The 24,039-nt window shown below is 44.1% G+C and overlaps 1 protein-coding gene across 1 annotated transcript in view; it reads right to left on the reverse strand.

Moving 5' to 3' along the window:
- The window catches only part of IGF2R (insulin like growth factor 2 receptor), a 60,908-nt gene extending 41,870 nt beyond the window's left edge, over positions 1-19,038 (reverse strand). Inside the window, exons 1-6 of the mRNA XM_056342556.1 lie at positions 18,810-19,038; positions 10,856-10,989; positions 4,777-4,901; positions 2,958-3,056; positions 2,425-2,554; positions 1,197-1,317 (exon numbers count right to left, since the gene is read on the reverse strand). Of these exons, the coding sequence (XP_056198531.1) occupies positions 1,197-1,317; positions 2,425-2,554; positions 2,958-3,056; positions 4,777-4,901; positions 10,856-10,989; positions 18,810-18,961 (761 nt within the window). The 5' untranslated portion in view covers positions 18,962-19,038. The remainder of the gene's footprint in view (positions 1-1,196; positions 1,318-2,424; positions 2,555-2,957; positions 3,057-4,776; positions 4,902-10,855; positions 10,990-18,809) is intronic.
- Positions 19,039-24,039: the final 5,001 nt, after the last annotated feature.

Raw genomic sequence — 24,039 nt, forward strand, 5'->3', positions numbered from 1 at the left:
CAGTCTAACAGGCAAAAGCTAACAGCTCACAAAGGGGTGACAGTCTGGCTTCAGTTTAGTCACACCTCTAACTGGCCTCTCTACACCTGAGGACACAGGTATACAACTGACTTACTCCCTTCTCAGGCCACTGTAGTCTGACTGAACACATAACAATGAATTTTCATCGAGCAATGAAGAGCTCTTCAACCCTAGCAGTAGTAAGATACAACTTTCTTGCCAAGCACTTTTTATAGAGTACTAGTTGCACTTCAGTGTGAGAACATGCTTCCTCAGATGTAAGGTTCTGCCTTGGTACAAAACACCTCACCACTTGTTTCATGCTGGGATAAAAGTCCTTCAGTGAAGAACTAAACTTCCCTTGTAAATTAAAAAAAACCCAGCCTTCAACCTTATCACTGACAGGCCAGAACCTTTGGCCTCCCTGTTATTAAACTGGTTTATTCTGCTTGGTTTTTTCAGCTTGCATCTGAGATAAAGAGTACTGCGAAGTCAACAGGGTACTATTGACCCTACAGACATGGTAAGCAGGCTCAGATGACCTGAAGCTCAGAAAGATCAGCATGTTAAGTAAGTCCCCTGAGCCATACTGAATTGTTTGGGTGGTTTTTTGTGCATTTTTTTTTCATTTGTTTGGGGTTTTTCTTCTCTTTCAAGCTACACTTCCAACATAAAAGGCAGCAAGCAGAAGAGAGGCAGCATCAAGGAAACAGTTTCTTCTAGTTCCATCTCTGCCACCACCAGGAACAGTAAGTCTTGCACTGTTTATCTATTTTTCTACTAAAAATTCATTAACGCAAAAAACCAGAAGGGCAACATCTGGCCCTATTCTCAACTTTTAAAGTACTTCTGGCAGTGAGCCAAATACAGTGCGTAAACCCACAGAGTGCCAAGAGCATTTACCCTGTGGGCCCTCAGCCAAGAGGCAGATGGGGTCAAATCTTACTCTTCTGCTTGTGGGCAGAAAGCAGCAATCATCTCTCACTTCTGAGAGTTTTTGCAATTCTATAAACAGTACAACAGGACGCCTGAAAGACTCTGCCACACCAGTATGTGAAGAAATTTTTTCTGCCAATGCTTCAAATTTGAAGTGGTACTGATGTTAAGTTTTAGAAGATTTATTTGGTACTGACTGCTTCTTTCAGCCCAGATGACTGAGAAGCGTTCACATAAGTATGACCACAATAATTACATACCTGTCTTTGTCATGAAGTTTCAGCTGCTCCTGTGGACGGCCAACATCATACGCCTGACCTTCACGTAACAAGCAAGCAGCACTGCCAGCAGGGCAGCTTCTGGTCTCTCCACCCGAATTTCCTGTTATAGAATACAAAAGATAGAATATAGGACTCAGCGTCTAAGCCCTGCACTGCCTGAAGTATCTTGCCATTTTATCTGTGGGCTTACTTACCATTCATTGCTCTACCCTCTTCTAAAAATACATTTAAAACTGGTTACATTAAAATGTGAAACTGACAAGTGAAAACCTGAAACCTTTGTGATACATAATGCTGCTCTGCTTCTGGACAGCAAATTCACACCCCCCGACAAAGTAGCTGCAGCTAGTTACCAGTTGCTAGTACAGCTGTTGGATGCTTAGGGCTTTGAGAACTTCTAGAAGTGTGGCAAGTTGTTTGTTTGGGATTTTTTTTCCATATCATCAAAACGATACCGAGTAATGGGTAACCCCGATTATAGGGAAGTTTTTTCCCCTCCTTTGTTTCTTACAAACCGCCTTATTCAGAGCTGTCAACAAAAAGTTTCAGACTAGCAGGATTTTTAAAAGAACAGACCTGGCATTAAAACTAGTAAGTATTAAACCCTTAACAGGGGCACAAAACATATGTTTAACTGCAGAGTAAAAACCACAGTGGGAGTATACATCTAAACTAGCCTTTTCAGCAAGTTTCAGATGAGTGATTTTGCTGGTTTAATTCCTTACATATATAGCTCCCAAATGACACAAAGTGCTAGCAGTGCACCATTACTTAACCAAGCACCTAGAAACACTATTTCAGATGTACCTCATGACATTCACTTGGAACTAAGCAACGATCTGAACTGAAGCCCAAAGTAATAAATTAGAGCGTATGAAGTGCTATGAACCATCCTGGTCCTATTTGGCAGCAACCAGAAGCAGCTACAACACAAGATGAGCTCTTCCACTCAGTCCAGTTTAAGTCAACTTTTCTAATAATACTTGCCATTCCAGAAGGGGTGTATCTCTAAACACCTCAATAGTTGGACAGAAAGGCTTGGCTTCACAGAAAGCAGCCTTCAAATCATTAAAGGCAGCTTGAAATAATAGTGCAAGTCCCAAAATCCTGATCTTTGGTCATAGAACAACCTCAACTGAGGCACTGGAAAAGTACCACACTACTAGAAACTCATATACTGACAGGTGCCACAAACAAGTGTTCACACCTAAGTCCCTGCAGATGTTTATGAACAAGGAATCATCATCAGAATCATCCACCAAATAGTGTCCTGAAACTTGGATGAGAGGATTCAAGTCATGTTTCTTCAAGTCTTCATCAAACACATAGCAAGGGACCTAGAACAGCAACAAAAAAATTACATGCAATCCATGCCACACAAGTAGGGAGAAGTTACGAACAGGCATCTATAAAGCCAAGTTAATTATGTGGAAAAGGTTTTTACTTCTAGAAGCTCAAATACTTAAAGCTAGACACACTGACTAAAATTAGGCATCCAAAGTTAAGACTGTGTGCTCCAGCTTTTAGAAGAGTTTTCCTATAAATAACCATACAGATCGCAAGAAAGGTTAAAGAGTTTTTAAAATTCTCAGCTCCACCAACTTCAACAGATGCTTTGTATGTCTATGAAAAAGTTAAGTTTATGGATGTTGGCGGCATTCATTTTGAGGTGGGAGCAGGTTGTTATGAATAAAATTGCTAGATGTGTGAAAAGCTCTGCACGGATAGTACATAGATTACCTCTTTCACAGGTTTAAATGAGTTTTTCTTGCAAGCCACAAAGGTCCTCCATTCAAAATAATGCACACACTCTGTTGCCGTTACAAATTCAGGGGTTCCCTATTTAAAAGGGGAAAAAAATAGTTCTTTGAAAAACAGACTTCAGTTTTATTTTACATCTGTAGACAGAAAGAAGTTCATTCAAGAGATTAAGAAAAACAGGATACAGCATGTCACAGAACAAGGGAATAGTTTCTCAATAGCACTTGTTAACAGCAAGTTTGTCATTCAACAGCTTTGTTGGTAAACTCTGGAAGATGCAGGGTGCCAAATCCTTCTCAGTCTGCATATGCACCAGTTGTCAAATTAACATCTGCCAATCCTAATATGCAGTAGTTGTAGTACATCCTTTAGAGGCGCTCACTATGCCAATTGATATTGGCAGAAGCACCAGTCACAGAGGTATAGAATCATTTAGGTTGGAAAAGACCTTTGAGATCAAGTCCAACTGTTAGCCCAGGACTGCCATCTAGTTACTAAAAAGAAAAACATCAACTCAAATGTGTATAAATAGGTGAACAGCAAGACAATGCATGGTTTATCAGTTCCCTGTCTTTCACCCTACAAAGGACTGATTAGCAATCTTGTGCTACACAGAAGGAATGCCTCTGACCTCAGCTACTTCTTTTTATAGGCTTATGTTATACACATTTGTATGTCTTTCAAGATGGGGATTTTACCATGGTTCAGGGCTGGATGCTCAACTGAATGTCTCTGCTCAGAGAAAGACAATCAGATTTTTCCATTCTCCCTCCATTACCTCAGCTAGAATCACTTTAAATATGCTGAAGTGCTTTCCTCCCTGTTTAAGCCCACCATAGAAGCGTTAGAAACAAGTTGTTCCAGACACTATTACAAAATTCTTTTACTAGGTCACATGAAGGATGGGTGTTAGAACTACACTAACTAGAAGTTTGAAGATTGTTATGATCGGTGTTATAGCTGGAGCTGAGCAATAATTTTTAACTTAAGGAGTCATCTGCCAAAACAGAACAGAAAGCATTTAAATCTCTGCTGCCCTGGCACTTTGTTTAAATCAGCTGGACTTCCAAGAGGGCGTGTGCAACAGCATCATCAGTGCCAACATCAGCACTAGTAAGTACTTACCTCCAATATATAAATATGTAAACTGATTACAGTCTGTAGAGAACACCAAGCTGTGCTATCAGTTAAGTGTGGGGAAGGTATAACTCCAAAAGCACATGGAAGAGAACTGCATATACACACGCCCCTAGGAATTTTTGGGGGATCTCCATGCACATTTTAAGCAGATTCTCACAATTTCTCCAGAAGCCCAGCTAGACACATAAGCACTGTCGGTTCAACAATGTGCAGACAAAACCTAATGCTTACTGTTGTCAGCTCTGCTGACCCATGATAGAGGTCAATTATTTTCTTCAGTGCTGTTCTATTAAACTGCCACACCAGGTCCACAGCTTGGACACAGCCAACATTTAAACAATAGCTCTCATTGTTGACTCACTCCTCCACGTTACACTATTAAAAATACTACAGTGCAATCCCTGTAAAAACATTAAAGACCCAGGAGAGCCCATGACCAGAGCTAAGCTGCAGATCTGCAATTATTTTCTACTGGGACAAAATTTGGAAAGCCACAGTAGATCATGACTTTAACTTGGTATTCAAACATAACTGGCTCTTCCTTAAGCTATGAAGCTCAGTAATCGATACATCCATAAGTACACCAAGTCTCCTTAAAAAGCAAATTAGAAGAACATGCCATTTCCATTGAAGGTAAGAACACATGGTTTACACTTACCAGTGTTTTCCCACACAGGAAGTTAATGCTGCTTTGAATTTTGTGATGGCTGCCTTGCTGGAAGCAGTTATAAGTAGTGTTGAGTTCCAAAAGAGTTTTAGAAACTTTTTGTAAGTTTAAGTCACCTAGGATTTAGAGAATTAAAAAAAAAAAAAAAGAAAAAAAGATGTGATTATAATATAGCACTTCCACACAAGCTCAACAGACAGGCTCCGATTTCAAGCACTGAGCAGCACAAGACATACCAGCCCACTTGAAGACAGTCTCTGAACAGAGTACAACTGAAGACCTTCCTTGTGGTTCTTGCTATTTGGAAGACTAGATCCAAGTTAAGATAGTGTTTGACATCTCTAATCACACTTCTTTCTCAAAGGTTTTTAGCAAACACTTTGAATGTTAAGAAGGCCAACAGCAGCTGCCACTACAAAGTAATCACTGCCTTAGGAACAAGGGCTAAAAGACTGTCAGAAAACTGTTACCAAGTTTCAAGTACCGTAATTCACACTTTCTTCCCACTGGCTTCTGTTTATCAGCTTCTCAGCCTTTATACCATTTATACAAACAGCGTCAGCACAATTATGAGGGAGAATCTATCAAAGAATGGTTTAGCTTGGAAGGGACTTTCAAAAGTCATCTAGTTCAACCCCTCTGCAATGAACAGGGCCATCTTCAATGAAACCAGGTTGCTCAGAGCCCCGTTCAGCCTGGCTTTGAACACTTCCAGGGATGGGGCATCTAAAATCTCCCTGGGCAATCTGTTCCAATGTTTCACCACCCTCATCATAACAAAAAAATTCCTTACATCTAGTCCAAATCTACCCTCCTTTAGTTTAAAACCATTATTCCTTGTCCTGTCGCTACAGGTCCTGCTAAAAAAATTAAAAAAAAAAAATCTGTTCCTCATCTTTCTTATAATCCCCTTGAAGTCTTGAAAGGCCATTATAAGATCTCCCTGGAGCCTTTCTTCTCCTAAGCTAAACAGCCACAACTCTCTCAGCCTGTCCTCATAGGAGGAATGTTCCAACCCTCTGATCATCTTCACGGCCGTTCTCTGGACCTGTTCCAACAGATCCATGTCTTTCCTATGCTGGGGGCTCCAGAGCTGGATGCAGTACTCCAGGTGGGGTTGCAGAGCAGAACAGAGGGGCAGAATCACTTCCCTTGACCTGCTGGCCACACTGCTTTTGCTGTGGCCCAGGACACAGCTGGCTTTCTGGGCTGCATGCACACACCGCTGACTGCAAGTCTACTTAATGAAGAACCCACTGGTGCCTGGGCACAGTCACTGTACTGGTGCTGCCTGCAGACAAACCTAACGCAGACCCACTTGCCTCAGCGCACATCTCCCTGCATCTCCAGTCCCCTTTAGCACAGCTCATGTGCTGCGTGAAGGCTGGGGTCAGTGCTGCATTGCTGCACATCCCTCTCCTCCCCAGCACCTGACACGAAGGGGAAAGGTGGAGCACATTTCAAGTCATGATGAGCACCAGCTCAGGCCACTGAAACACTCCTGCTCAAACCTATTCTAGTTCACATTAGACACAAAATCCTTTTAGATCCAGCATGCTGACTCCAGCCTGCCCATTTTTAATAGGTAGATTTTAATTCTGCAAAGAGTTGGTATTGAACTATAGGGACTGCTATAAAATGCAAGTATTGATCAGCTTCCCCCTTTTCATTTTTGTTGACATATACACTAGGGAAAAAGGAAGTCAAATCTGTAACCATTGCAGATAGCTGCTTTGCACATAGGCCAAATCTTGTTTCATCTTAAAAACACACTTGTTGGAACTTTGCCCAGCCTGTTATCTCCTCACTCAAGGCAAGCAAAACTACGCTACACCCAAGTAATATAGTCTTGAAAGCAAAAGGAGTAGAAGTAAGCAAACTGGGCAGGAAGAGGGTACAAGAACCTCAAATATTCTGTTGAACAGCAGACAGAAACAACTATAGCCACCGAACGTGCAGGTAAAGCTGAAACAGTGGCAGTCAGAATGGAAACTTGATGCTAACCCACGTAGCATCCCCTCAGTAGCTCAGGGCTCTTCTATTCATGCTGCATATGCTCACACTAACTGCACTATAGGAATGCATGTTAAAATTCTCATACCTAAGCAGCCATTCACAGCATCCCCAGTAAAACCAGGGCAACAAGTATTACAGACCATTCAATAATCCTCTGCCTTCTCAAGGGAAGGTAAGGGCGGAGACGTGTCAGCACAGAAGAATGGCACCATAGATTAACGCTGCAGATACACACCTGTGCACAGGATATGTGCCAGGCTGAGAACCTGCAACAGGGAAGCATGCTACCACTGCTGCAGTTCAGTGTCACCTTCCAGGCACCTAGAGGCTGTCAGTGGTTTCTGCCATTTATATTTCCTAACACTCCTGGTATCAAAAAGCTGTGTTCACATTTTAAGACTTTCAGCACTGATACTGGTAAAGGTGCCACGCAGCTCTCTTAAACCTAAGAGCTACTTTGAGAGAAAGAGTGCTACTTAGCACTTCATTGCTTAGAAGATGCTGGCAAAGCATCCTCTTTCCTTCCCTAGATTAGCAGAAGGAAGCCAACACAACTTTCTAGTCAAGAGCTGTGTATAGTAACAATATGCACACACGATTAAAAACTCTCCAGTTATAAATGCATACAGTTATAAGCCCTAACTTAGCAGAGAACTTATGGCAGCACCATCTGAGGACTTAACTTAGTGCTCTGTAAACATTAGCTTTCTCTCAGCCCTAAGAACACACTACACCGCACTAAAGGCACTTGTGAATCTACTTCCTCTGTTAAAGTGATATCCAAAAAAAAAAAATCAAGTTAAACCAGTACATCTTGTTTACTACAGGCCAATATGCATGCTCTCTTACCCCTTGCATGCTTAGAACTAGTTTGGGAACTTGCTAGAAGTTTTAGCAAGAATCTCTTCAGTGGCACATGACTTGTCCCATCCCTGCTCACAGAGCAAGTAATCTCATGAACCATCCCTTCACATCATCAGCTTCCAACAAGCTTCCTTCCAGAGCACCAGTTCTGCAACCACCTTTAACTTAACATCAAGCTCCCTCTTCAGTGATCACTCATGTTTTCATGACTTTAGATATGTGCTCTTCCACAAAGTAGCACACTACAAATCAGCTAGTACAGCTTCTTATTACACAGTTGTGCTAAATCAGTATCAAAGATACTGTCCACAACACCTTTTGCTCATTGACTCCTTCATCTGTTCAGCTGTTTGGAAGGAGAAAGGCAACCATGGAAGACATCCAAGAAGAAAGGGTCATTTAGGTGGTAGCTGTCATTTCATGACCAGTCCTTCTACTGCAGCTGGACAAAGTCTGCATTTCACCACTCAGGTTAATAAAAAGTTACAGTAATATTTCCACTTTTAATTTTAGTAGTAGTCCAGCTAAATGGCACACGAGTCACTAGGTGTCACACTAAGTTAAATAAGGGCCACATCATTTCCACCCTCACTGACATTCAAGAACTAAGCATTTTCCTACACCTTGAAAACATCTATGGTCAATTAATAAAGCTGAAAAGCTTTTTCTAGGAGAGGCCTTTGGGGTCTCAATACCAACCCTGGCATGTCACACTGACACACTGTTTATGTTAGCCACAAGGCTTCCTTTGGATAAAGGCCAACTACTGTCAGAGCATGGGGCCTTATCACCTATCAAAGCTGGGAGCAACAAACAGAACCAGCCCCACAGCTGTCACCCCTTTCATAGCCAATGTTTAAAAACAGTATTATTGTTTGCAATGACAATTTTTTTCTGGAGGAATGAAGAGGAGATCTGATTGAGCCCGAATCTGAAGAAAGCTTATAACTTAGCAAAGTTATAATCAGCTAACAAATTGACCTTCTTCTTCCCCCAAATCAAAGCCCTTCAGCTGCACTCAGCTGTGGCATGTAAGCAATCTCACATCAGCTGGACTGCTTGAAGGCCAGTATGCAGCTTAGCAATTTTAGGTAACTAGAATCTACACTGGGAGTTGACACCTGCCTAGACCTGGATCAAAGAGTCTTCTTTTCTCGTTAAGAGTGGTTTGTTTGGGGTTGGGGTTTTTTTTGACACAAGAAGCTTGATAATCCATTAGCATGACGCCAGCTCCATGTGATGGCGCTGAAGCTCCAGTGCAACTACAGGCAGTACAATGAAGCATGGCAGGCATCACTTAAGTCTCAGACTAACCATGAACAAGAACAAAACCTGTGACAATTTGTCCAATAAAACAAAGCAAAATTCAATGTCGATGTTAACTGCACTGCTCCGATTTCTTTATTTTATTGCAGGGTGGTTAAAAGACAACTTAATTGAACAGGATTTGTGGCTTAACCCTTGGGAGTCAGTTCCAACAGCCTCTGCAAGACCAAGTTCTGACTGTTGCAAAATCTTCCAGCCAGTAGCAGTCAGGCAATGAGACACTCAAGGTTTGCACACAGCGGTATATTTGATACTGCTCATAGTCATTACCTAGCTCCATTCTCCCTTGTTTCCACAAGAAGCATGGAACAAAACCTACACAAGCCTCTGGGTCTCACACTTCCTTAGGGAGAACAGGTTTCCTCAAGCTCACTCAACTTGCCACATTCCAGCCTCCCTCAAAAAGAGCATGTTAAAACAAATGCTCAGGTGCCCATTCCTTTTCTAATCCACAGACAACTGAAGCCTCAACTGCATATGACTTGAGACTCACATCAGCAGGAAACAAAATTCTTGCTGTACATTTTAGGAATGAAAAACATTTAACAGCATCAAGTGGTCTGAGATGTCATGCTCCTCAGAGTAGAAGATACTACTACATGCAATTGCAGTTTGAACTCCAATGAAATTTAATCAGTCAACCCAGAAGACTCTGGAGCTTGGATATAATGCCCTACATAAAAAAAGACACACACACACACACACCCCCCACCACACATGCAGCCACAAACTGAAATACACTTTTATTCATGCACCCAGTGATTTTATAAGCCTAGGTCACAACACTAGCAGTTTGTCTGTAAAACACTGATTGACACAGCCTGAAACCAAAGTAACTCTACAGTTAGTGCACAAGGGCAGGGAGAATGGAGGCTGACTAGCTGCTGTGCAACTGCCTACAGATGAGAATCATTTTTCTCCTCACCATCTTCCAGCAGTTCAAGCTAAAACACTTTTACTGAAGACTCATAGCTTCTCATAAGAGTTGTGTGCCAATGGAAGGCAAGATTGGCTAGCACGTTAAATTCAGACTTCAGATCTACAGATACTAAGAGACAGTGTGAAGAGAGATTACTTTTCAGAAAGCTATTGCTTTATTTTATGAGAAGTAACAGTCAACTATCAGAAAACCTCTTCATCAGTATTTATATATTATTGTTTCATCAGCTGAAGCACAGAAGCAACCTTGCAAGTGACAAGCATCCATTAAAATAAGCACACAAATACTGTTCAGAGCACAAGGTGCTTCTAACTGATGAAATCACGTGCAAGCATGTGTATAGGAATATGCCAGTTTCATATTTAGATCAGCATACTGAAGTCTACCCCTTCTCAGAATACCAAGGACATCTGAACTACTGAAGCAGCCACCAGATTTTACAAGTGTAACTGAAAACAAAGAACTGCATGTAATTGTCTTCCTTTCTTAGCAATACTCCAAGACTGCATTACATAAAGTAACCTGACTCCAAAGAAAAAGATGATGTTACATCAGGCTACACTGTAGCATAGTTTAGAGCTATAGCTCAAGCTTTATCCTGTGTTCAGTATCGAGCTCCAAACAAGGCTGTGCACAGTGCATATCCTGTCACAGGTAGATGCACTTATCTCTACCTGAGACAGCCTTGCATAGTTTCACACTAGATTAGTTACCTAGACCATAAGTTTAACTGTCCTGTGATGTGATTATCTGCAATCAGTTCATGTTTTCCCAAATCCCTCCAGTAAACCTACAACAGAAGAGTTTTAACACTGTTCTGAAAAAAAAAATTCTTTCCTAACATGTCAAAGTTTGCAATAGTTATAAGACTATCCATTAATGTGACCATGAACTACTTTCGAGGAAAGACACTTGTTGACTTACCTACAGACAGAGAGGTATTCTTATTGATGTCAATTGCACAGACTGCACTTGATCTTCCACACTCTTCAACACCATAACAGAAGTTTATTTTATAAAGCACATGCTTGTCTGTATCAATTGCTTCCCATGTATAACTGAAAAGAGAAAAAAAAAAAATCTGTCAGCTGGTATTCATAGCCTGCACTGCAGTCCTCTAGACACTAGGCCCTGAAATAACCAAGTCATAAAGCTAAGAGCACAACTAACTCGAGTTTCACATTTGTGTTCTACATGCATAAATACCAGAAATAATTGCTATTTTGTCACAGCCAAGAACAAAACAGATTTAATCACAGAGGAGGGTATATCAAGTCCATTTTCCTCTTTCTTGAACATCCAACCACCCATTCTTTCCCATCAAACCTCTGTGAAAGCCACTCTGACTGGGAATATCACAGGCAGTAAACCTTTTTCCTTGGGAGCGTGATGACAAAACTTCTCAAACATCTTTGGCAGGCTGCACACTACTGCACTTCAGCAATACCCAGTGACAGTGGCAGAAGTGCTAAGCCTGAGTGGCACAGAACAGCCAGTCTCATCCTGCATGCAAGCAGCAGAGCCACCTAACCAGGGTCAAAACTGGGGGTGAGATTCTCGCACCATTCAGACTGCAAAATGCTAATAATGCTTATAAGGGCCTAGCTGCATCTCTATGCATTTTACATATATCTAGCTGAATATTGAAAAGACAGTTTCTCAAAGGTGTGTCAGAAGCTGGAAAGCAAGCAGAGCTATCCGCAAGAGACTGTGGAAGTTCACACTAGCCAGCTACAGGCATTTCAGAAAGTTAGTTGTCTAAAAACTGATAAATGAACTTGAAGCTCTGGTTAATCAAAACGGGGAATAAATGAGAGTAACAGAAGAAAAAAAAAAAAGTTAAACGCAGCGTAGTTCAGTGGCAGAGCAAGGATTTGCCTCCCTCATAGCAGGCACTCAGACTGCAGAGAGATGTGGTCAGCCACATGACACGGCAGCACCCAGGTCAGCTAGCTGGGAGTCAGGAGCTGTTTAGACAGCCTGGCTTACTGGCACGGCGCTCTGGCCAAGCTCTGTTAAAAAGGCATGGCTCAGTAAACATGTGCTGTCAGCTTGGCTCAGCTCCACCTCTTCTGGAGCTGGCAGCAGCCTGCATCCTCTGGACAGTACTGATTTTTGCAACAGAAGATATTACCCAGCTTCCCTTCTATCCCAAGTGGAAACTTTAGTAGGATTTAATACAGAGATAGCACAGCAGAAAACTGAGGATGGCACAGTGACTTCGAAGGTATTCCTATTATTTACACAGGGTTTAATACATCTGACCCACAGAAGTATGTTTCTTAATCTACAGATGAGTACTATATGCACTGAGGGAGATCAGCTACCCCCTCTCAGCTCTCAAGAAATTAGAAGTTGACCAGTAGCTTCACCCACCAGGTTTGTTTGCCTTAATTCCCAACTCACAGGTGCTGTACCACTTGATGTTATCATACCCCAGACCCCCACCAGGAGGAAAATCCATTCCTGTTCCACTCTGCAGCCCAGTTTTTGGGTGAGGAAGGGGCAACAGCAGTTCAGCTACTTTACCCTAGATTTTGAATCCTCTGAGAACTCTACTCAAATCCAGTGCATCCCATCGCTAATCAAAGCCAGCATTAAGATACCACATATTTCCCCATTTAATTACTGGCTACAGGGTTCTTAGCTTCCCTGTACTAGAGCAGACATATTAATTTCAGTCTGTTAATGGCTGGAACAAGTTAGGGACAACTATGAGAGAGTTCTCTCTGTAAACAAAAAAAAAAAAAGGAAATCTTTACATCCTAATTATATTAGGATATAAAGGCTCAAATATAATAATATCAGCCTCAAAAAATAACTTACCAGGTACTGAGTCATACCCAAAACACCGACAGAATTATTTTTTCATCAGATTCAAGGACTATGTCTCAATCCTAGGCAAACACTTGACGTTATTCTTTCCTCATAAGCAGGTAGAACTGACATTTTACAATCATACTGATTAGTTCTCTGAGCTATTTTATTGTATTTCTAAAGTGGATAAAGACAATCCCAATGCAGGATGATGATGAGAATTAAACCACAGTACAGAATAACCAAAGTTCAGCTACAGGAGAAAAGCCTGACAAGACAAAAAAAAAAAAAAAAGAGAAGAACCTGACTCTAGCTTCAAGGTATTAAAACTAAAGCCAGTTTTACCTCCAGAAGAAAATGCATTTCAATCAAAACACAATTTCTTCACAACGAAGGCCCAGAAAGTTAGCATTTCAAGGAAAAATCTCAAGGGTTCCAGTACTCTCTTTTTTGACTGGTTTTGAAAAACAAAAAGGTAACATTCAATACTAAGGTACAAAATTTTTGATCAAGCCAGTGTTCTTCAGCACAGGTTTTGTTTGTTTATCCTTTTTTTGAGAACTTGCAAGTTAAAATCTGTCTGTGAACTGAATGAGAATCCAAGTCCTTCACACACCGGAATTATCACTCTCCGAGAGATTAAGGGGTTTGCTTTCCATGTTATGAACCAGAGGAAATCAACATCTTCAAGTCAGTTCACCCACACACCAGAAAAGACAAACAAGATTAGCAGCTTACAGAACCGAAGCAAAGCAGTCACTGGAGCCAGCCCTTCTCTCTGCCCTTTCACAGGCTGCTGGACAGGGAAGGCTGGGGTGTCCTTCAAAACAGTCCACAGAAAGGAAATAAGAAATCCCACATTTAATCATGTTCCAAACCACAACTTCGGTGGCACCCAAAAATGAAAATCTAATGCAGTTTCAGAGTAGTATTACTTTCAAGGAAGTTCACAGGACTTTTTTTCTTCTTCCTAATGGGTGGGAGGAGCAGGCAGGGAGTAACAGCAGGCTGGATGCAGCCTTAAGCATCTGTTCTCAGAGACATGCAAAATACAATTTCACAGTAAAAGCAAGAATTGTTTCTCTCACAAGTAAGACTTTTGGCATTAAATCAGTGCCTGGGAATAGTTTCAAGTTGCTTGTGCTCCACTTTCCAATAAGATAAAAGCTGACCTCTCCACTGCATCCCATAATAGAAATTGTCTGTTGGCAATGGCATCACCCATCCTGACTATGGCATCACCACGCAGACTGGCTTCCTCCAGCTGCTCAGCACTCACCTCCACCAGCAGTGATGCCTCATGTAATTATCCCCTCACCAGGGCCAGCCAAAATTATCTTGTCTGAAGGGCTTAAGCCATACCAGATTCAATGTAGTTGAACTAGTTTAGGGAGCTGTTATACCAGCAGCTTTAAAAAGCAGGAGCCTTGGTCACGGGGTGGGATGTGATGCACACTCTATCCAGGGAGCTCAATACAGCTGCTGCCTCGCAGACGACCCCATTCAAGCAGCCACTTCTGTTGCAGTTCAAGATCTGAGCTCAAACATAGCATCTGCCTTGATCAAAACAGTCAAACAGTTATTTTTACTGAACTCACAACATGACCCCTGTTTCCAGATAAACCCAACCGTGGACTATCCCACAGTTAAACGCCTGAAACATACACCCACATAAATCCCCCGAGGGCAAGGCTCTCCTCCTCTCCCCTCCCCTTCCTGCTGCTGGCCCCAGTGCCCGACACAAGCTGGACACAGGGATTGCCCTCTCTCAAAATTAACTCGGCAAAAACAACAGGTGCATGCGCATGTGTGTGGAGAGGGGACTGCGCCTGGCCAGCTCCTAGTCTGGCTCGCAGCGGTTGCTGGCCCTGCCCCAGCAGCAGGCAGGCAAGCAGGGAGGATCTACTGCTGCAGGCAGCGCCAACCCAGGCCACTGTTGAAAGCAGTTGTGCAAGCAAGGTCCCAACGAGTGACAGGGAATAACCTTGCCTGCAGGTCAGCCTTTCCAGCTACCTAACTTTGTTTTTTAGAGACCGAAGCAACAGCATGAAAAAGAAAATTAAACTACTTTTCAGAAAGTCGTAAGATCAAAAGAGTGCTCTGCATTTTTTTTTAACAAAGCAAAGAGCAACTCATAGAAAAATAACACAGGAAAGGAAAAAGCAAGTATATTTTACCTTGTGAATCAGTAGCGCAGGCACCGAAGTCAGACAAGATGCAGGTGGCTAACGGCTGTCACAGCACGTGCATCCCCACGCCAGAGCCGCTTTGAGGTCTGAGGACTACTGAACCACTTCAAGTGCAACAGAGCACCAGAAAGACTATTGCTCCCATTCTCATAACCACATTCAGGTTTTTGGTTTTCAAGCTCTTACCCAAGGGATAACTGCCAGGAAGAGCAGCACACTCTGCTCCAAACAGCTGTAAAGTGTACCGACAAAGAAACACAAGTTTGGTCTCTGGGGACTGCATCGAACTGGCTCATTTTGCTTAAAGAGTGTTACACACACAACTCGGCACAGACACAAGGCAACCTACAACCACAGAGTTGGAATCCATATGAGATTATTCATCCACACAAGTTTGCACCCAGCAACTCCTCAGCTATCAGAACACTGCAGAGATTAAACTATTAAGTGTGGCTAACATTTTAGCACAAATATGTAAAGAAACTTCTACGACACAGCAAGCTCTCCTTACAGAAAATGAGAGCTTGAATGGCACATGGTACAGAGCTATCACTATGCTTCAAGAGCTTTTTAATGCACCCCTATTCATACTTAGCTCCATCACCTTTTCCAACCATCACGCAACACTAACACTGCATGTCTTCAGGCAAGCGTTCTTCCATATGCATCATGTGTAATAGCCTTACAGTTACACCACAAGCTGTTCAGCTTTCTCCATCTGAAAGACATGTGGTCTTTCATGCTACACTAAACCACACCTACTACATCATTTTACAGACTGCTTAAGAAAAAGGATAGCATTTTGAAGTTCAAGTGCGCAAGAGCTATAAGGAAGCCCATGTGCTGAGAAATCACATTCAAACCATTATAATGGCAGCTTCCCAGGCATGTGAAGCAACCACGCACGTATGCAAATAAGACCAGTAATTACTTATTTATGACATCTCCCAGTTAAATATGTCAAAGCACTTAATAGAGCTGAGCAGTTCACCTAAAGGTCACCTGTCTGTACTCAGCACGTGCTTCTTCACCGAGGCTAAGCTGAACACTAAAGCCAGGGCTTCCAGTGGCCCACAAGAGCACAACTGTGGTTTCACAACAACAGCTGAAGAGACAGTGTTTGAATGAATAGAACTGTACATACATACAGTCAACTGTAGGAGTTGCATTATTAAAAACTATAACATTAAACGTAAAGTCAACTTAATACCACCAAAGTTGGAAATTCTTCATAATAGCAATTATGTGATGTACAGTAGTCAGAGTTTTCCTTCCACTCACAAGCCCAAAAGTTATAGAACTCATACACAAACTCCTGCCCTTGCAAGGGGGCAAAAACATTACCTGTCATCAAATCATCTCTCATCCAGGGTAGATTATCAGGCAAAAGAGCATGCAGAGGAGGCAGCTGGAATTTGCTGCTCTACCATCACACTTGAAACATTTCCTGCCATTTTTTCACAGGGGAAGGAAAGTTTTACAGTAACTTCCCTGATGTTACATGGAAGGTGAAGCCAAATTGTCTAGCTTTCTTTTGTTTTTCAAGTAGATTGAGTTAAAGAACAGTTCACAAAATTAACTCCAGAATTTGTTTCTCCTGTGTTGTCACATGAAAGATGTATGGGGAAGAAAGAAAAACAGGGCAATAGGCCAAACTGGCTAGTAGCTTCCTATATCCAGCCAGTTCCCTGTATCCTTTCCGAGGTGCTCATACAATCAAGGAGCAGCAATCCTGGAGACCTCTCTACACAAAAGATAAAAAGAGAATTCCAATTGCAAGTCACACAACAGCACAGTCAGCTGTCGGAGTACAAAGGAACAAAGAAGAAAGCATGACAAAACCAGTTACTACAATCCATGACATTAGAAAAAGTTTCAGAGAACAAAAGCTTGTCTTCTTCTCCCAGACTGTCCAAGCATACCAGCACTATGTACAGCAGCAGTACACAAAACAAGCAATGAAAACCACTAACTCAAGTTTAAGTAGCCCCATGCCGCAGTTCTTGCGCAAAACTGTTTTGACACCTTTCCCTCTTCCTGCAAGACAGCTTTCCTAACCTGGGTATCATTCTAGTCTTTCAGAGGAGAGTCAGCACCTTTTCTAATGCCCAACATTTGCCCTCCTTGCCCATCTTTTGACATTCCTACACCAGACAGAAGCTGCTGCAGCTTCACCAGCCACACAATCAGGACACTGCTTTCATAACACTTGTAAAAGAAATTCAAACCTTGTTTTGAGGCAATGCAAAAATAGGTTGGTCAGGGACTTGTTCTGCATACTCATGTTGTATCATTTGGCTCAGACACCACCTAGCAGTGCATCTGAATTACCTAACTGCATCACCCCTCACTTGGTAGCTTTTCCACAACTGTGCCTGAGATGACACTTCATCACCAATCTCCCTGGGGTCTTCCCACCTGTCAGACTACAAGTCCTTTTTTCCTTTATCCATTTTAGATTAGTAGGCCTAATCCCTTCAAAGCAGTTTTTCCCACAATGGCACAATAGCAAGTACACGTTTTTGAAGCAGACCATCTTAAAAGGAGAACTGCTGATTGTGCTATCTATTCACAAATTATTTTTCGCTTGCTGGTAATAAAGGAAAACTAACTGAATTCATTTGCATCCAAAAGGAGACTGCACAGTCTCCCGATGGCACTCCCAAATACTCCTGTAGTTGCAAACAATACCAAGATAGACATTGACGGGATTTAATGCTATTCCCAAAACGGGAACTGTTTGACAATCAAACCAGTTAAGGCAGGAGGGTTTTTACAAAAAAAAAAAAAAAAAAAAAAAATCATTAGAGTCAGAGGAGTTAAATTCTTTCCAGGAGCCACACAAGTTTCTCATCTCTGGCTCAATTCTACAATTAGGGTGGTCACCTCACAAGGTCATTTTTGCCACTCTAAGGGGTTTATTTTGCAAGCAAACCTACTTCTTCCCTTTTTCATTATTTAAGAGGATCATACCCCAGATTCCACCACAAGGAAAGCCCATTCCTTCCAGTGACCCAGCCTCTGCCCTCAGCGCTACAACCACCATGTCATATCGGTGCCTGCCCAGCGCCCTCGATTGAGGGGGCTACTCCTGTACCGCCTCCTCTGGCTAAAGTCACAGACTGGGAAGACACTGTTGCCAGACTCAGTTCATGGCTGAATCAGAGCAAGAACGTGCCAAACCATGAAGAATGGTGCCACTTCCACATAGCACTTCTCGTTTCTCAAAGCCTTCTTAACTCACCTGTAGGTAACTTAACGGCATTTGGCGACATCCTTACCAAAAAGGCGACTCCCAAGTGACGCCCCTTCCAAACCACTTTGGGTGTTTCCACACTAGAACAGACACAGTGGCACAACCCAGGAGTCCTGACCACAGGCGACTCCGACAGAGCAAGTCTCCGCAGCCTCTCACCTGCGGACCTGCTGTGCCCACAGAGTCCCACACCACGAGGTCCCCGGGGGGGCAGCTGGGCGCCGCCGGCTCCCCCGGCCCGCCGCCCCCTGAAGCGGCTCCCGCAGCCCCACGGCCCCCCCATCACCGCGCCGCGCTCGCTGCGGACCAGGCTCGCTCTTCAGCCCGCGAACAGCCGCCCGCCCCGCCGCCGGCGGCAGCGCTCCTCGGCCCGACCCACGCCGGACCAAGCGGCCAACAGCCCCGCTCGGGCCGCCCCGAGCACCGGGCTCGCCCCGCCGAGCCCCCGGGCTGGGCTCCCGCACGCCCCGCTCGCTCGCACGCGGCCCCGCGGAGGGCAGGGGCGAGCACGGGCGCCGGGAGACGTCCACCCCCCGCGCTCCGCCGGCTACAGCCGCTCCCCGCGGGAGCCCCCTCGCCAGCCGCCCCGTCCCACCGGCCGCCCCCCGCCGCCCACCTGCACAGGTCCCGGTAAAAGTCGCTGAGGGCCGCGGCGGCCCCGCCGCCTGCCCCCGGCCGCAGGGGCAGCGCCAGGAGGACGAGGAGGAGCGGGCCGAGCGCGGCGGCGCGGGGCCGCGGAGGCGCCGTCCGGGGAGCGGCGGGTGCCATGGGCGCAGGCCGGGCCGGGCCGGGCCGGGCGGACGCGGCTGCCCCGGGACGTCAGGCGACGCCGGCGACCAGCGAGACGTCATGTGACCACCGCGCGCCCGCCTCCCGATCATGTGACCGCCGTCATGTGCGGGCGCGGCGCTCACATGATGCGCCCCCCTCGGCTGCCGCGGGGTGGGCGGAGCCTCCCGCCTCCCCCCACCCCCGCACCCCACCCCCGGCCCCGCACGTGCCCGGCGCGCCCGTTACGCGGGCTCAGCGCTGCGCCGCGGCCCGGCCCGTGAGGCGGGCGGGTGCGTGAGGGCCGGCAGCCTGCGGCGCCCCCGCTGCCCGCTCCCGGGAAGCAGGATGCCCTCCCTCAGCGTCCCCCGCGCCTGCCTCAGCCCTGCTGCCCGCCTCAGCTGCCGCACGGGCGGCTGCGGGGACGGGTCATTCCTCCCGGGGCACGCCGGCGTCGGGCCCCGCTGGCTGCTGCCGGGAAGGGGATTCGGGGCCTTGCGCTGTGCCCGGCGGCGGGCAGCCCTTTGGGGGGCGCGGGGTGTGCAGCGGTTCACCCTGTGGGCCGTGCCGTGGTGGCCGAGTGGGAGACACGCTGTGCGGTGCGGGGTTTCAGTTACTCAAAATGCGCTTGTGAAGTCTTGGGAGCGACCGGGAAACTAAAGCCATTAGGGATGGAGACCGAGGAGGCAATCACAGGGACGCCGTTATATATATTCTATATATAGAATTCCTACTACGGCAGGAAGGCTGGCGCGGTGTGGAAATTCTCCCCGTTTCAAACTGAAGGCGTGAAGGGGCTTTCGCAAGGCAGCGGCCTTGTCAGGGGGAGGTGGAACATACTGTCCTGCCACCTCTGCCTCCTAGGCTCCTGAGAAGAGCCAGCTGGCCCAGAGTTTGTATAATAGATTATTTCTGGGATTTAAGAAATTTTAACTACACAGGGCTTAAGATTCAGAAGTGGGGCTTGGCATGTAATTTTTATGAAACTGCAGTTAAGAAAAGCACCTTTGAGAGCAGGAGCAGGCGTAACAGCGGGGGGAATAAAAGAAAACTAGAAATTACGCTCTTTAAACAGCTGTGTTGCTTGTATGAAGAAATTCTGTTCACAAACTAGGAATGCTTTACAGAAGTCATTTGCAGAAAGAAATACAAAAAGCCTACAACTGAAATAGTTTCTGTTTTTCTTGCCCTGTTCCCTAGCATCCAAAGGAGTAAGACAGCACTGAAGATCTGCCTGTATGGCAGTTTAGCCTGATTCCAGGCTGCCGTGATCTGCTCCTTTCCTCCTGCTTTCCGTCAGTTACATATTCCACTTGCCTTGGTTTCAGTAACATTAGTTCTGCAGCAGGGCAGTCAGCTGGCTAAAGGTGCTGGTCTGGCTGAAAGCTAACATTATTTTCATTGCTCTGTGTAAGTTTAAGCTGTACTAGTTGCCTGACTTACTTGGCTCACTGCACAAACACTGACACAAGCTCACAAAGGGGGAGAGGAAGGCACAGCTGGTGCTGCAGGGGGAGGAGGCCCCCAGTATGATCAGCTTTAGTTCCTGCAAAATTTTATGCAACCAGAGAAGCCAGAAGTTACAGCTCAAGTCAAGACAGTTGTTCCCAGCTGCCACACAGCTTCAGCCCCCAGTCCCCTCTACCTGTATGCTTGCACAAGATGTGCTGGTACTTGTGCAAAGCTGCTCAGCAAAATTCAACTCATTGGTCCAACAGAAAAAAATCACCTGCTGAAAAAAAAAAGGAATAGTTTTCTGCTGGTTTAGCAATTGTAGCATCTTGGTGAAGCAATGAATCCTGCTACAAGTGCAAAGCAGGAAGAGAAAGCGGGTAAAGAAATGGACCATATTTGTTGGCCTGTTAACCTGTAGTGGCAACTTAGCTTTTAGAGGTATCACAGCGTAACCTAACAGCAATGTTCTCAGCTGACGAAGAGAGGAAGACCTTCAATCTTTGTGCTGGAAAGAGAGTTGTTACATGAAACAATAATCAATCTTTGTTCAGAACCTAAAAAAAAATTAATGAAAAGGACTGGGTAAGTGCTGTTACCCTTGGCAGTTTTCTATTACTATATGATGGATTATTGCAAACTCTTGCTCTTTTTTTTTTTTTTTTTTTTTAGCCTTCAGTGGATTCCTTAAAGCTCAAAATCTGATTACCCAAAGTTCCCTGTTGTCTGCTTTTAAGACTCCGGCCTGTATAATTTAAAGATAAGCTTGATGGCACGAACTCAAAGGCTCACAAGAAGACAAAAGCAGTAGACAAAAGGAATACCAAGTCTATTATTTCTGCGTTTATGTCTCTTAAACTTTACTGATCTGCTGGCAGTACCAGCATCACTCACTCTAGACAGAACAGTGCAAATACCTAAGACTTACTGGTAAATTCTGTCTCTGCTTACCAAGCTGAATTAAAAATGTAATGACCAGAAAGTTCACCGCAGACAGCAGTGCAGACAGACATACTGTAGCTTCTGATTCCATCATCTACTTGAGTTTCTGCAAAGAGAGCTTTATTCCTGACACAAATTTTGTATACATTTAAGCATGTGACTCCACTAAAGACAACATGTCTGCTCACCTTGCTGACATTGAGTATAAAGATCTGCAATGTCAGGGCCTGGCAGTGCAGAAACAGGTAATTTCAGTTATCTGATAAGAGCTAATTCAGTGGTTTACTGACAAAAGAATGAAGGAGTTCATACGCCTTACATTCTTCATTCTGCATACTGCTTTCTATGAGTAGGCCCCTATATTTGCACAAGGCTCAGAGACTTCAGAGCAGTTTCTTTGCATACAGAGAAAAGTATGTGAACAACTACCTAACAAGAAAGAAAGACATTGAAATGTCAGGAAAAAAATCCCAGTTGGACAGGAAAAAAACCCAGAAATTCTGCTTTCATCTGCAGTACTAATACATGTGCATCAACCTAACAATGAATCAAAGTTGCAACACAGCAAGGGTAGCCATGGAGCTGCAGAAATACTGAAATATACATTGTAAATACAAATACCTTTAAAATAAAATTATAAAGTAAAAGTTTGCAGATTTCAATCCTGTGACTGTTTCCATTTCCTGTATATTTTCCTTAACTTTTATAATCTGGGGGATCCAGTGGTTCTCTCAAGATCCATGGAATTTCTCCCATGTTTAAAGCTATCTACAGGAATAAAAATTGGTGGGAGCTATGCGTCAGTCATCTTTGTATCCTAAACTACGTTCTGCAAGTAGGCAGGAATGTTTCATTCTGAGTATCGTTTATAAATAATAATTTAAATATTTACCACCCATGTTTAATGATAGTGTCATCTCGGCTAACTGGCTAGCATGGCACAGTGCTAAAATATTCTGAAATGAAATCTCCTAGTCTTACCTTTTCCTTTTCCTCAGCAGAGGCTCAGCATGACGACTGCTAGTTAAGTTGCAGTAAATCCCAGTACACCTGAAACTCATGCTGAAACTTCCAAGTTATGAATGGTTTTCAGTAGGCAGCATATCATGAATAGGTGATGAATATATTGGGCCTTTAGGATTCTTCCTTACAACTTGCCAGGCGTCAAATGTCACATCATTTCATGTTCTTCTGATTCACAGTCTTGCTTCACGTGGCCAGTAGCAGCTGTGCAGTGCAGGCTGGCTGAGAGGCAGATTGTTTCTACTGTTACTCTCAGTTCTGTTCCCTTAACACTCGTATCTGATCTTTGCCTTTTCAAAAAACAGGAACAAAAACCCTTTCAGAATCCAGAGCTGGTTCTCTCGTCTTTCCCTTTTTCTTGCTTGCTAAACCTAAACTTTAGTCTTCCTAATCTTGCACCCATTTCCATTATTTCTGAATGTTCCTTGTTCTTTTTGCTGCTCATTCAGTCTTCCATCAGTTCTCTAATTCTTTCTACTCCTTTTCCTTCCTTTTCTGCTCCACTAATACTGTTCCGTATTTCTTTCCCTCTAGCAGTTCTCAAAGGCAAGCTCTTGATAAGGGTTACCTCCTGATTTGTTATGATGAGTCATCCTGCTTTATAACAAATTAAAGTCAGACTGTTGAGGAAAACCATGTCTGATGATCTTGTTTCTCAGACTTAGGTTTAGGCTTCCCAATGCAGTTAGAGAGATAATTAGTGACATTTCCTAACCTAGCTGATATTGTTCAAGGAAACTGTAAAAGGATACCAACTTGGTCTAAACACGTTGACTTTATTTGAAATCTTTGTCTTGTTGGGAAGGTCCTTACATGCCGTATGTGGTGTATGCACTAAAAAGGGCCCTGTTCTGTACTGTAGCTTAGGAGATGGCCCTCGTCAAGGCCGTTCTTGAGTCATTGCCTAGGCAAGTCTATAGCAGCTTTTTTGTATTCCTCTGTCTCTTTTCACATCTTTGGTCTAGCTTTTGAGAAATATGACTCTTGGCTATTTTTGCTTGGGTGACAACTCAGTGTTATAATGATGAAGGATCTGATTCACCAGCTAGGGCGTAGGTTACTCGGTGGACTTGCACTAAGCAGAGCAAGAACTGTAAAATATAAATCACTTCACCAGAGTAAACCAATGGCACTTTCATTGGTAGTCAATGAAATTTCACTAGCACAACTTCTTTATGTCACAGTAATATGATTTGATTTCTCTGCTAATCCTGTTTCATTTGAAGCACCTACTAGAAATTTATCACAAACAATTTAACCTCAAAGCACCTTACCAAGACAGTAAATGTAGAGTGAAAGACTGTTCAGTGTTTTAAACCTTGTTACCCAGTCCTGGGCACTTCTACTTCAGTGTTGCTCTTCACACTTCGGTCTGTTCTCCCAGAAGCTTTTCTCTTTGTGGCCATCTCTGAGCTAGCCACCATCCTTCGGGGTTCTGTGACCTGTGCCGATACCAGACGGGCACACAGCGCAAAACTGCGAGGTTCCCAGAGAGCATTCTGTCAGACCAGCAGATGTAAGTGTGGTGGTACTAAACACAGCCCCCACTTGCAAGGCAGGCTTTGGAAATGAAAGTGTCTCCAAATGTATTTGTTATTTCAGAATTATTTTCTGACAGTTCCCTCTATTCTGCTCCTGACTTAGATTTGTCAGCAAGCTCC

The sequence above is a fragment of the Falco biarmicus genome, chromosome 6 (assembly GCF_023638135.1).
Source record: "Falco biarmicus isolate bFalBia1 chromosome 6, bFalBia1.pri, whole genome shotgun sequence".
NCBI lineage: Eukaryota > Metazoa > Chordata > Aves > Falconiformes > Falconidae > Falco > Falco biarmicus.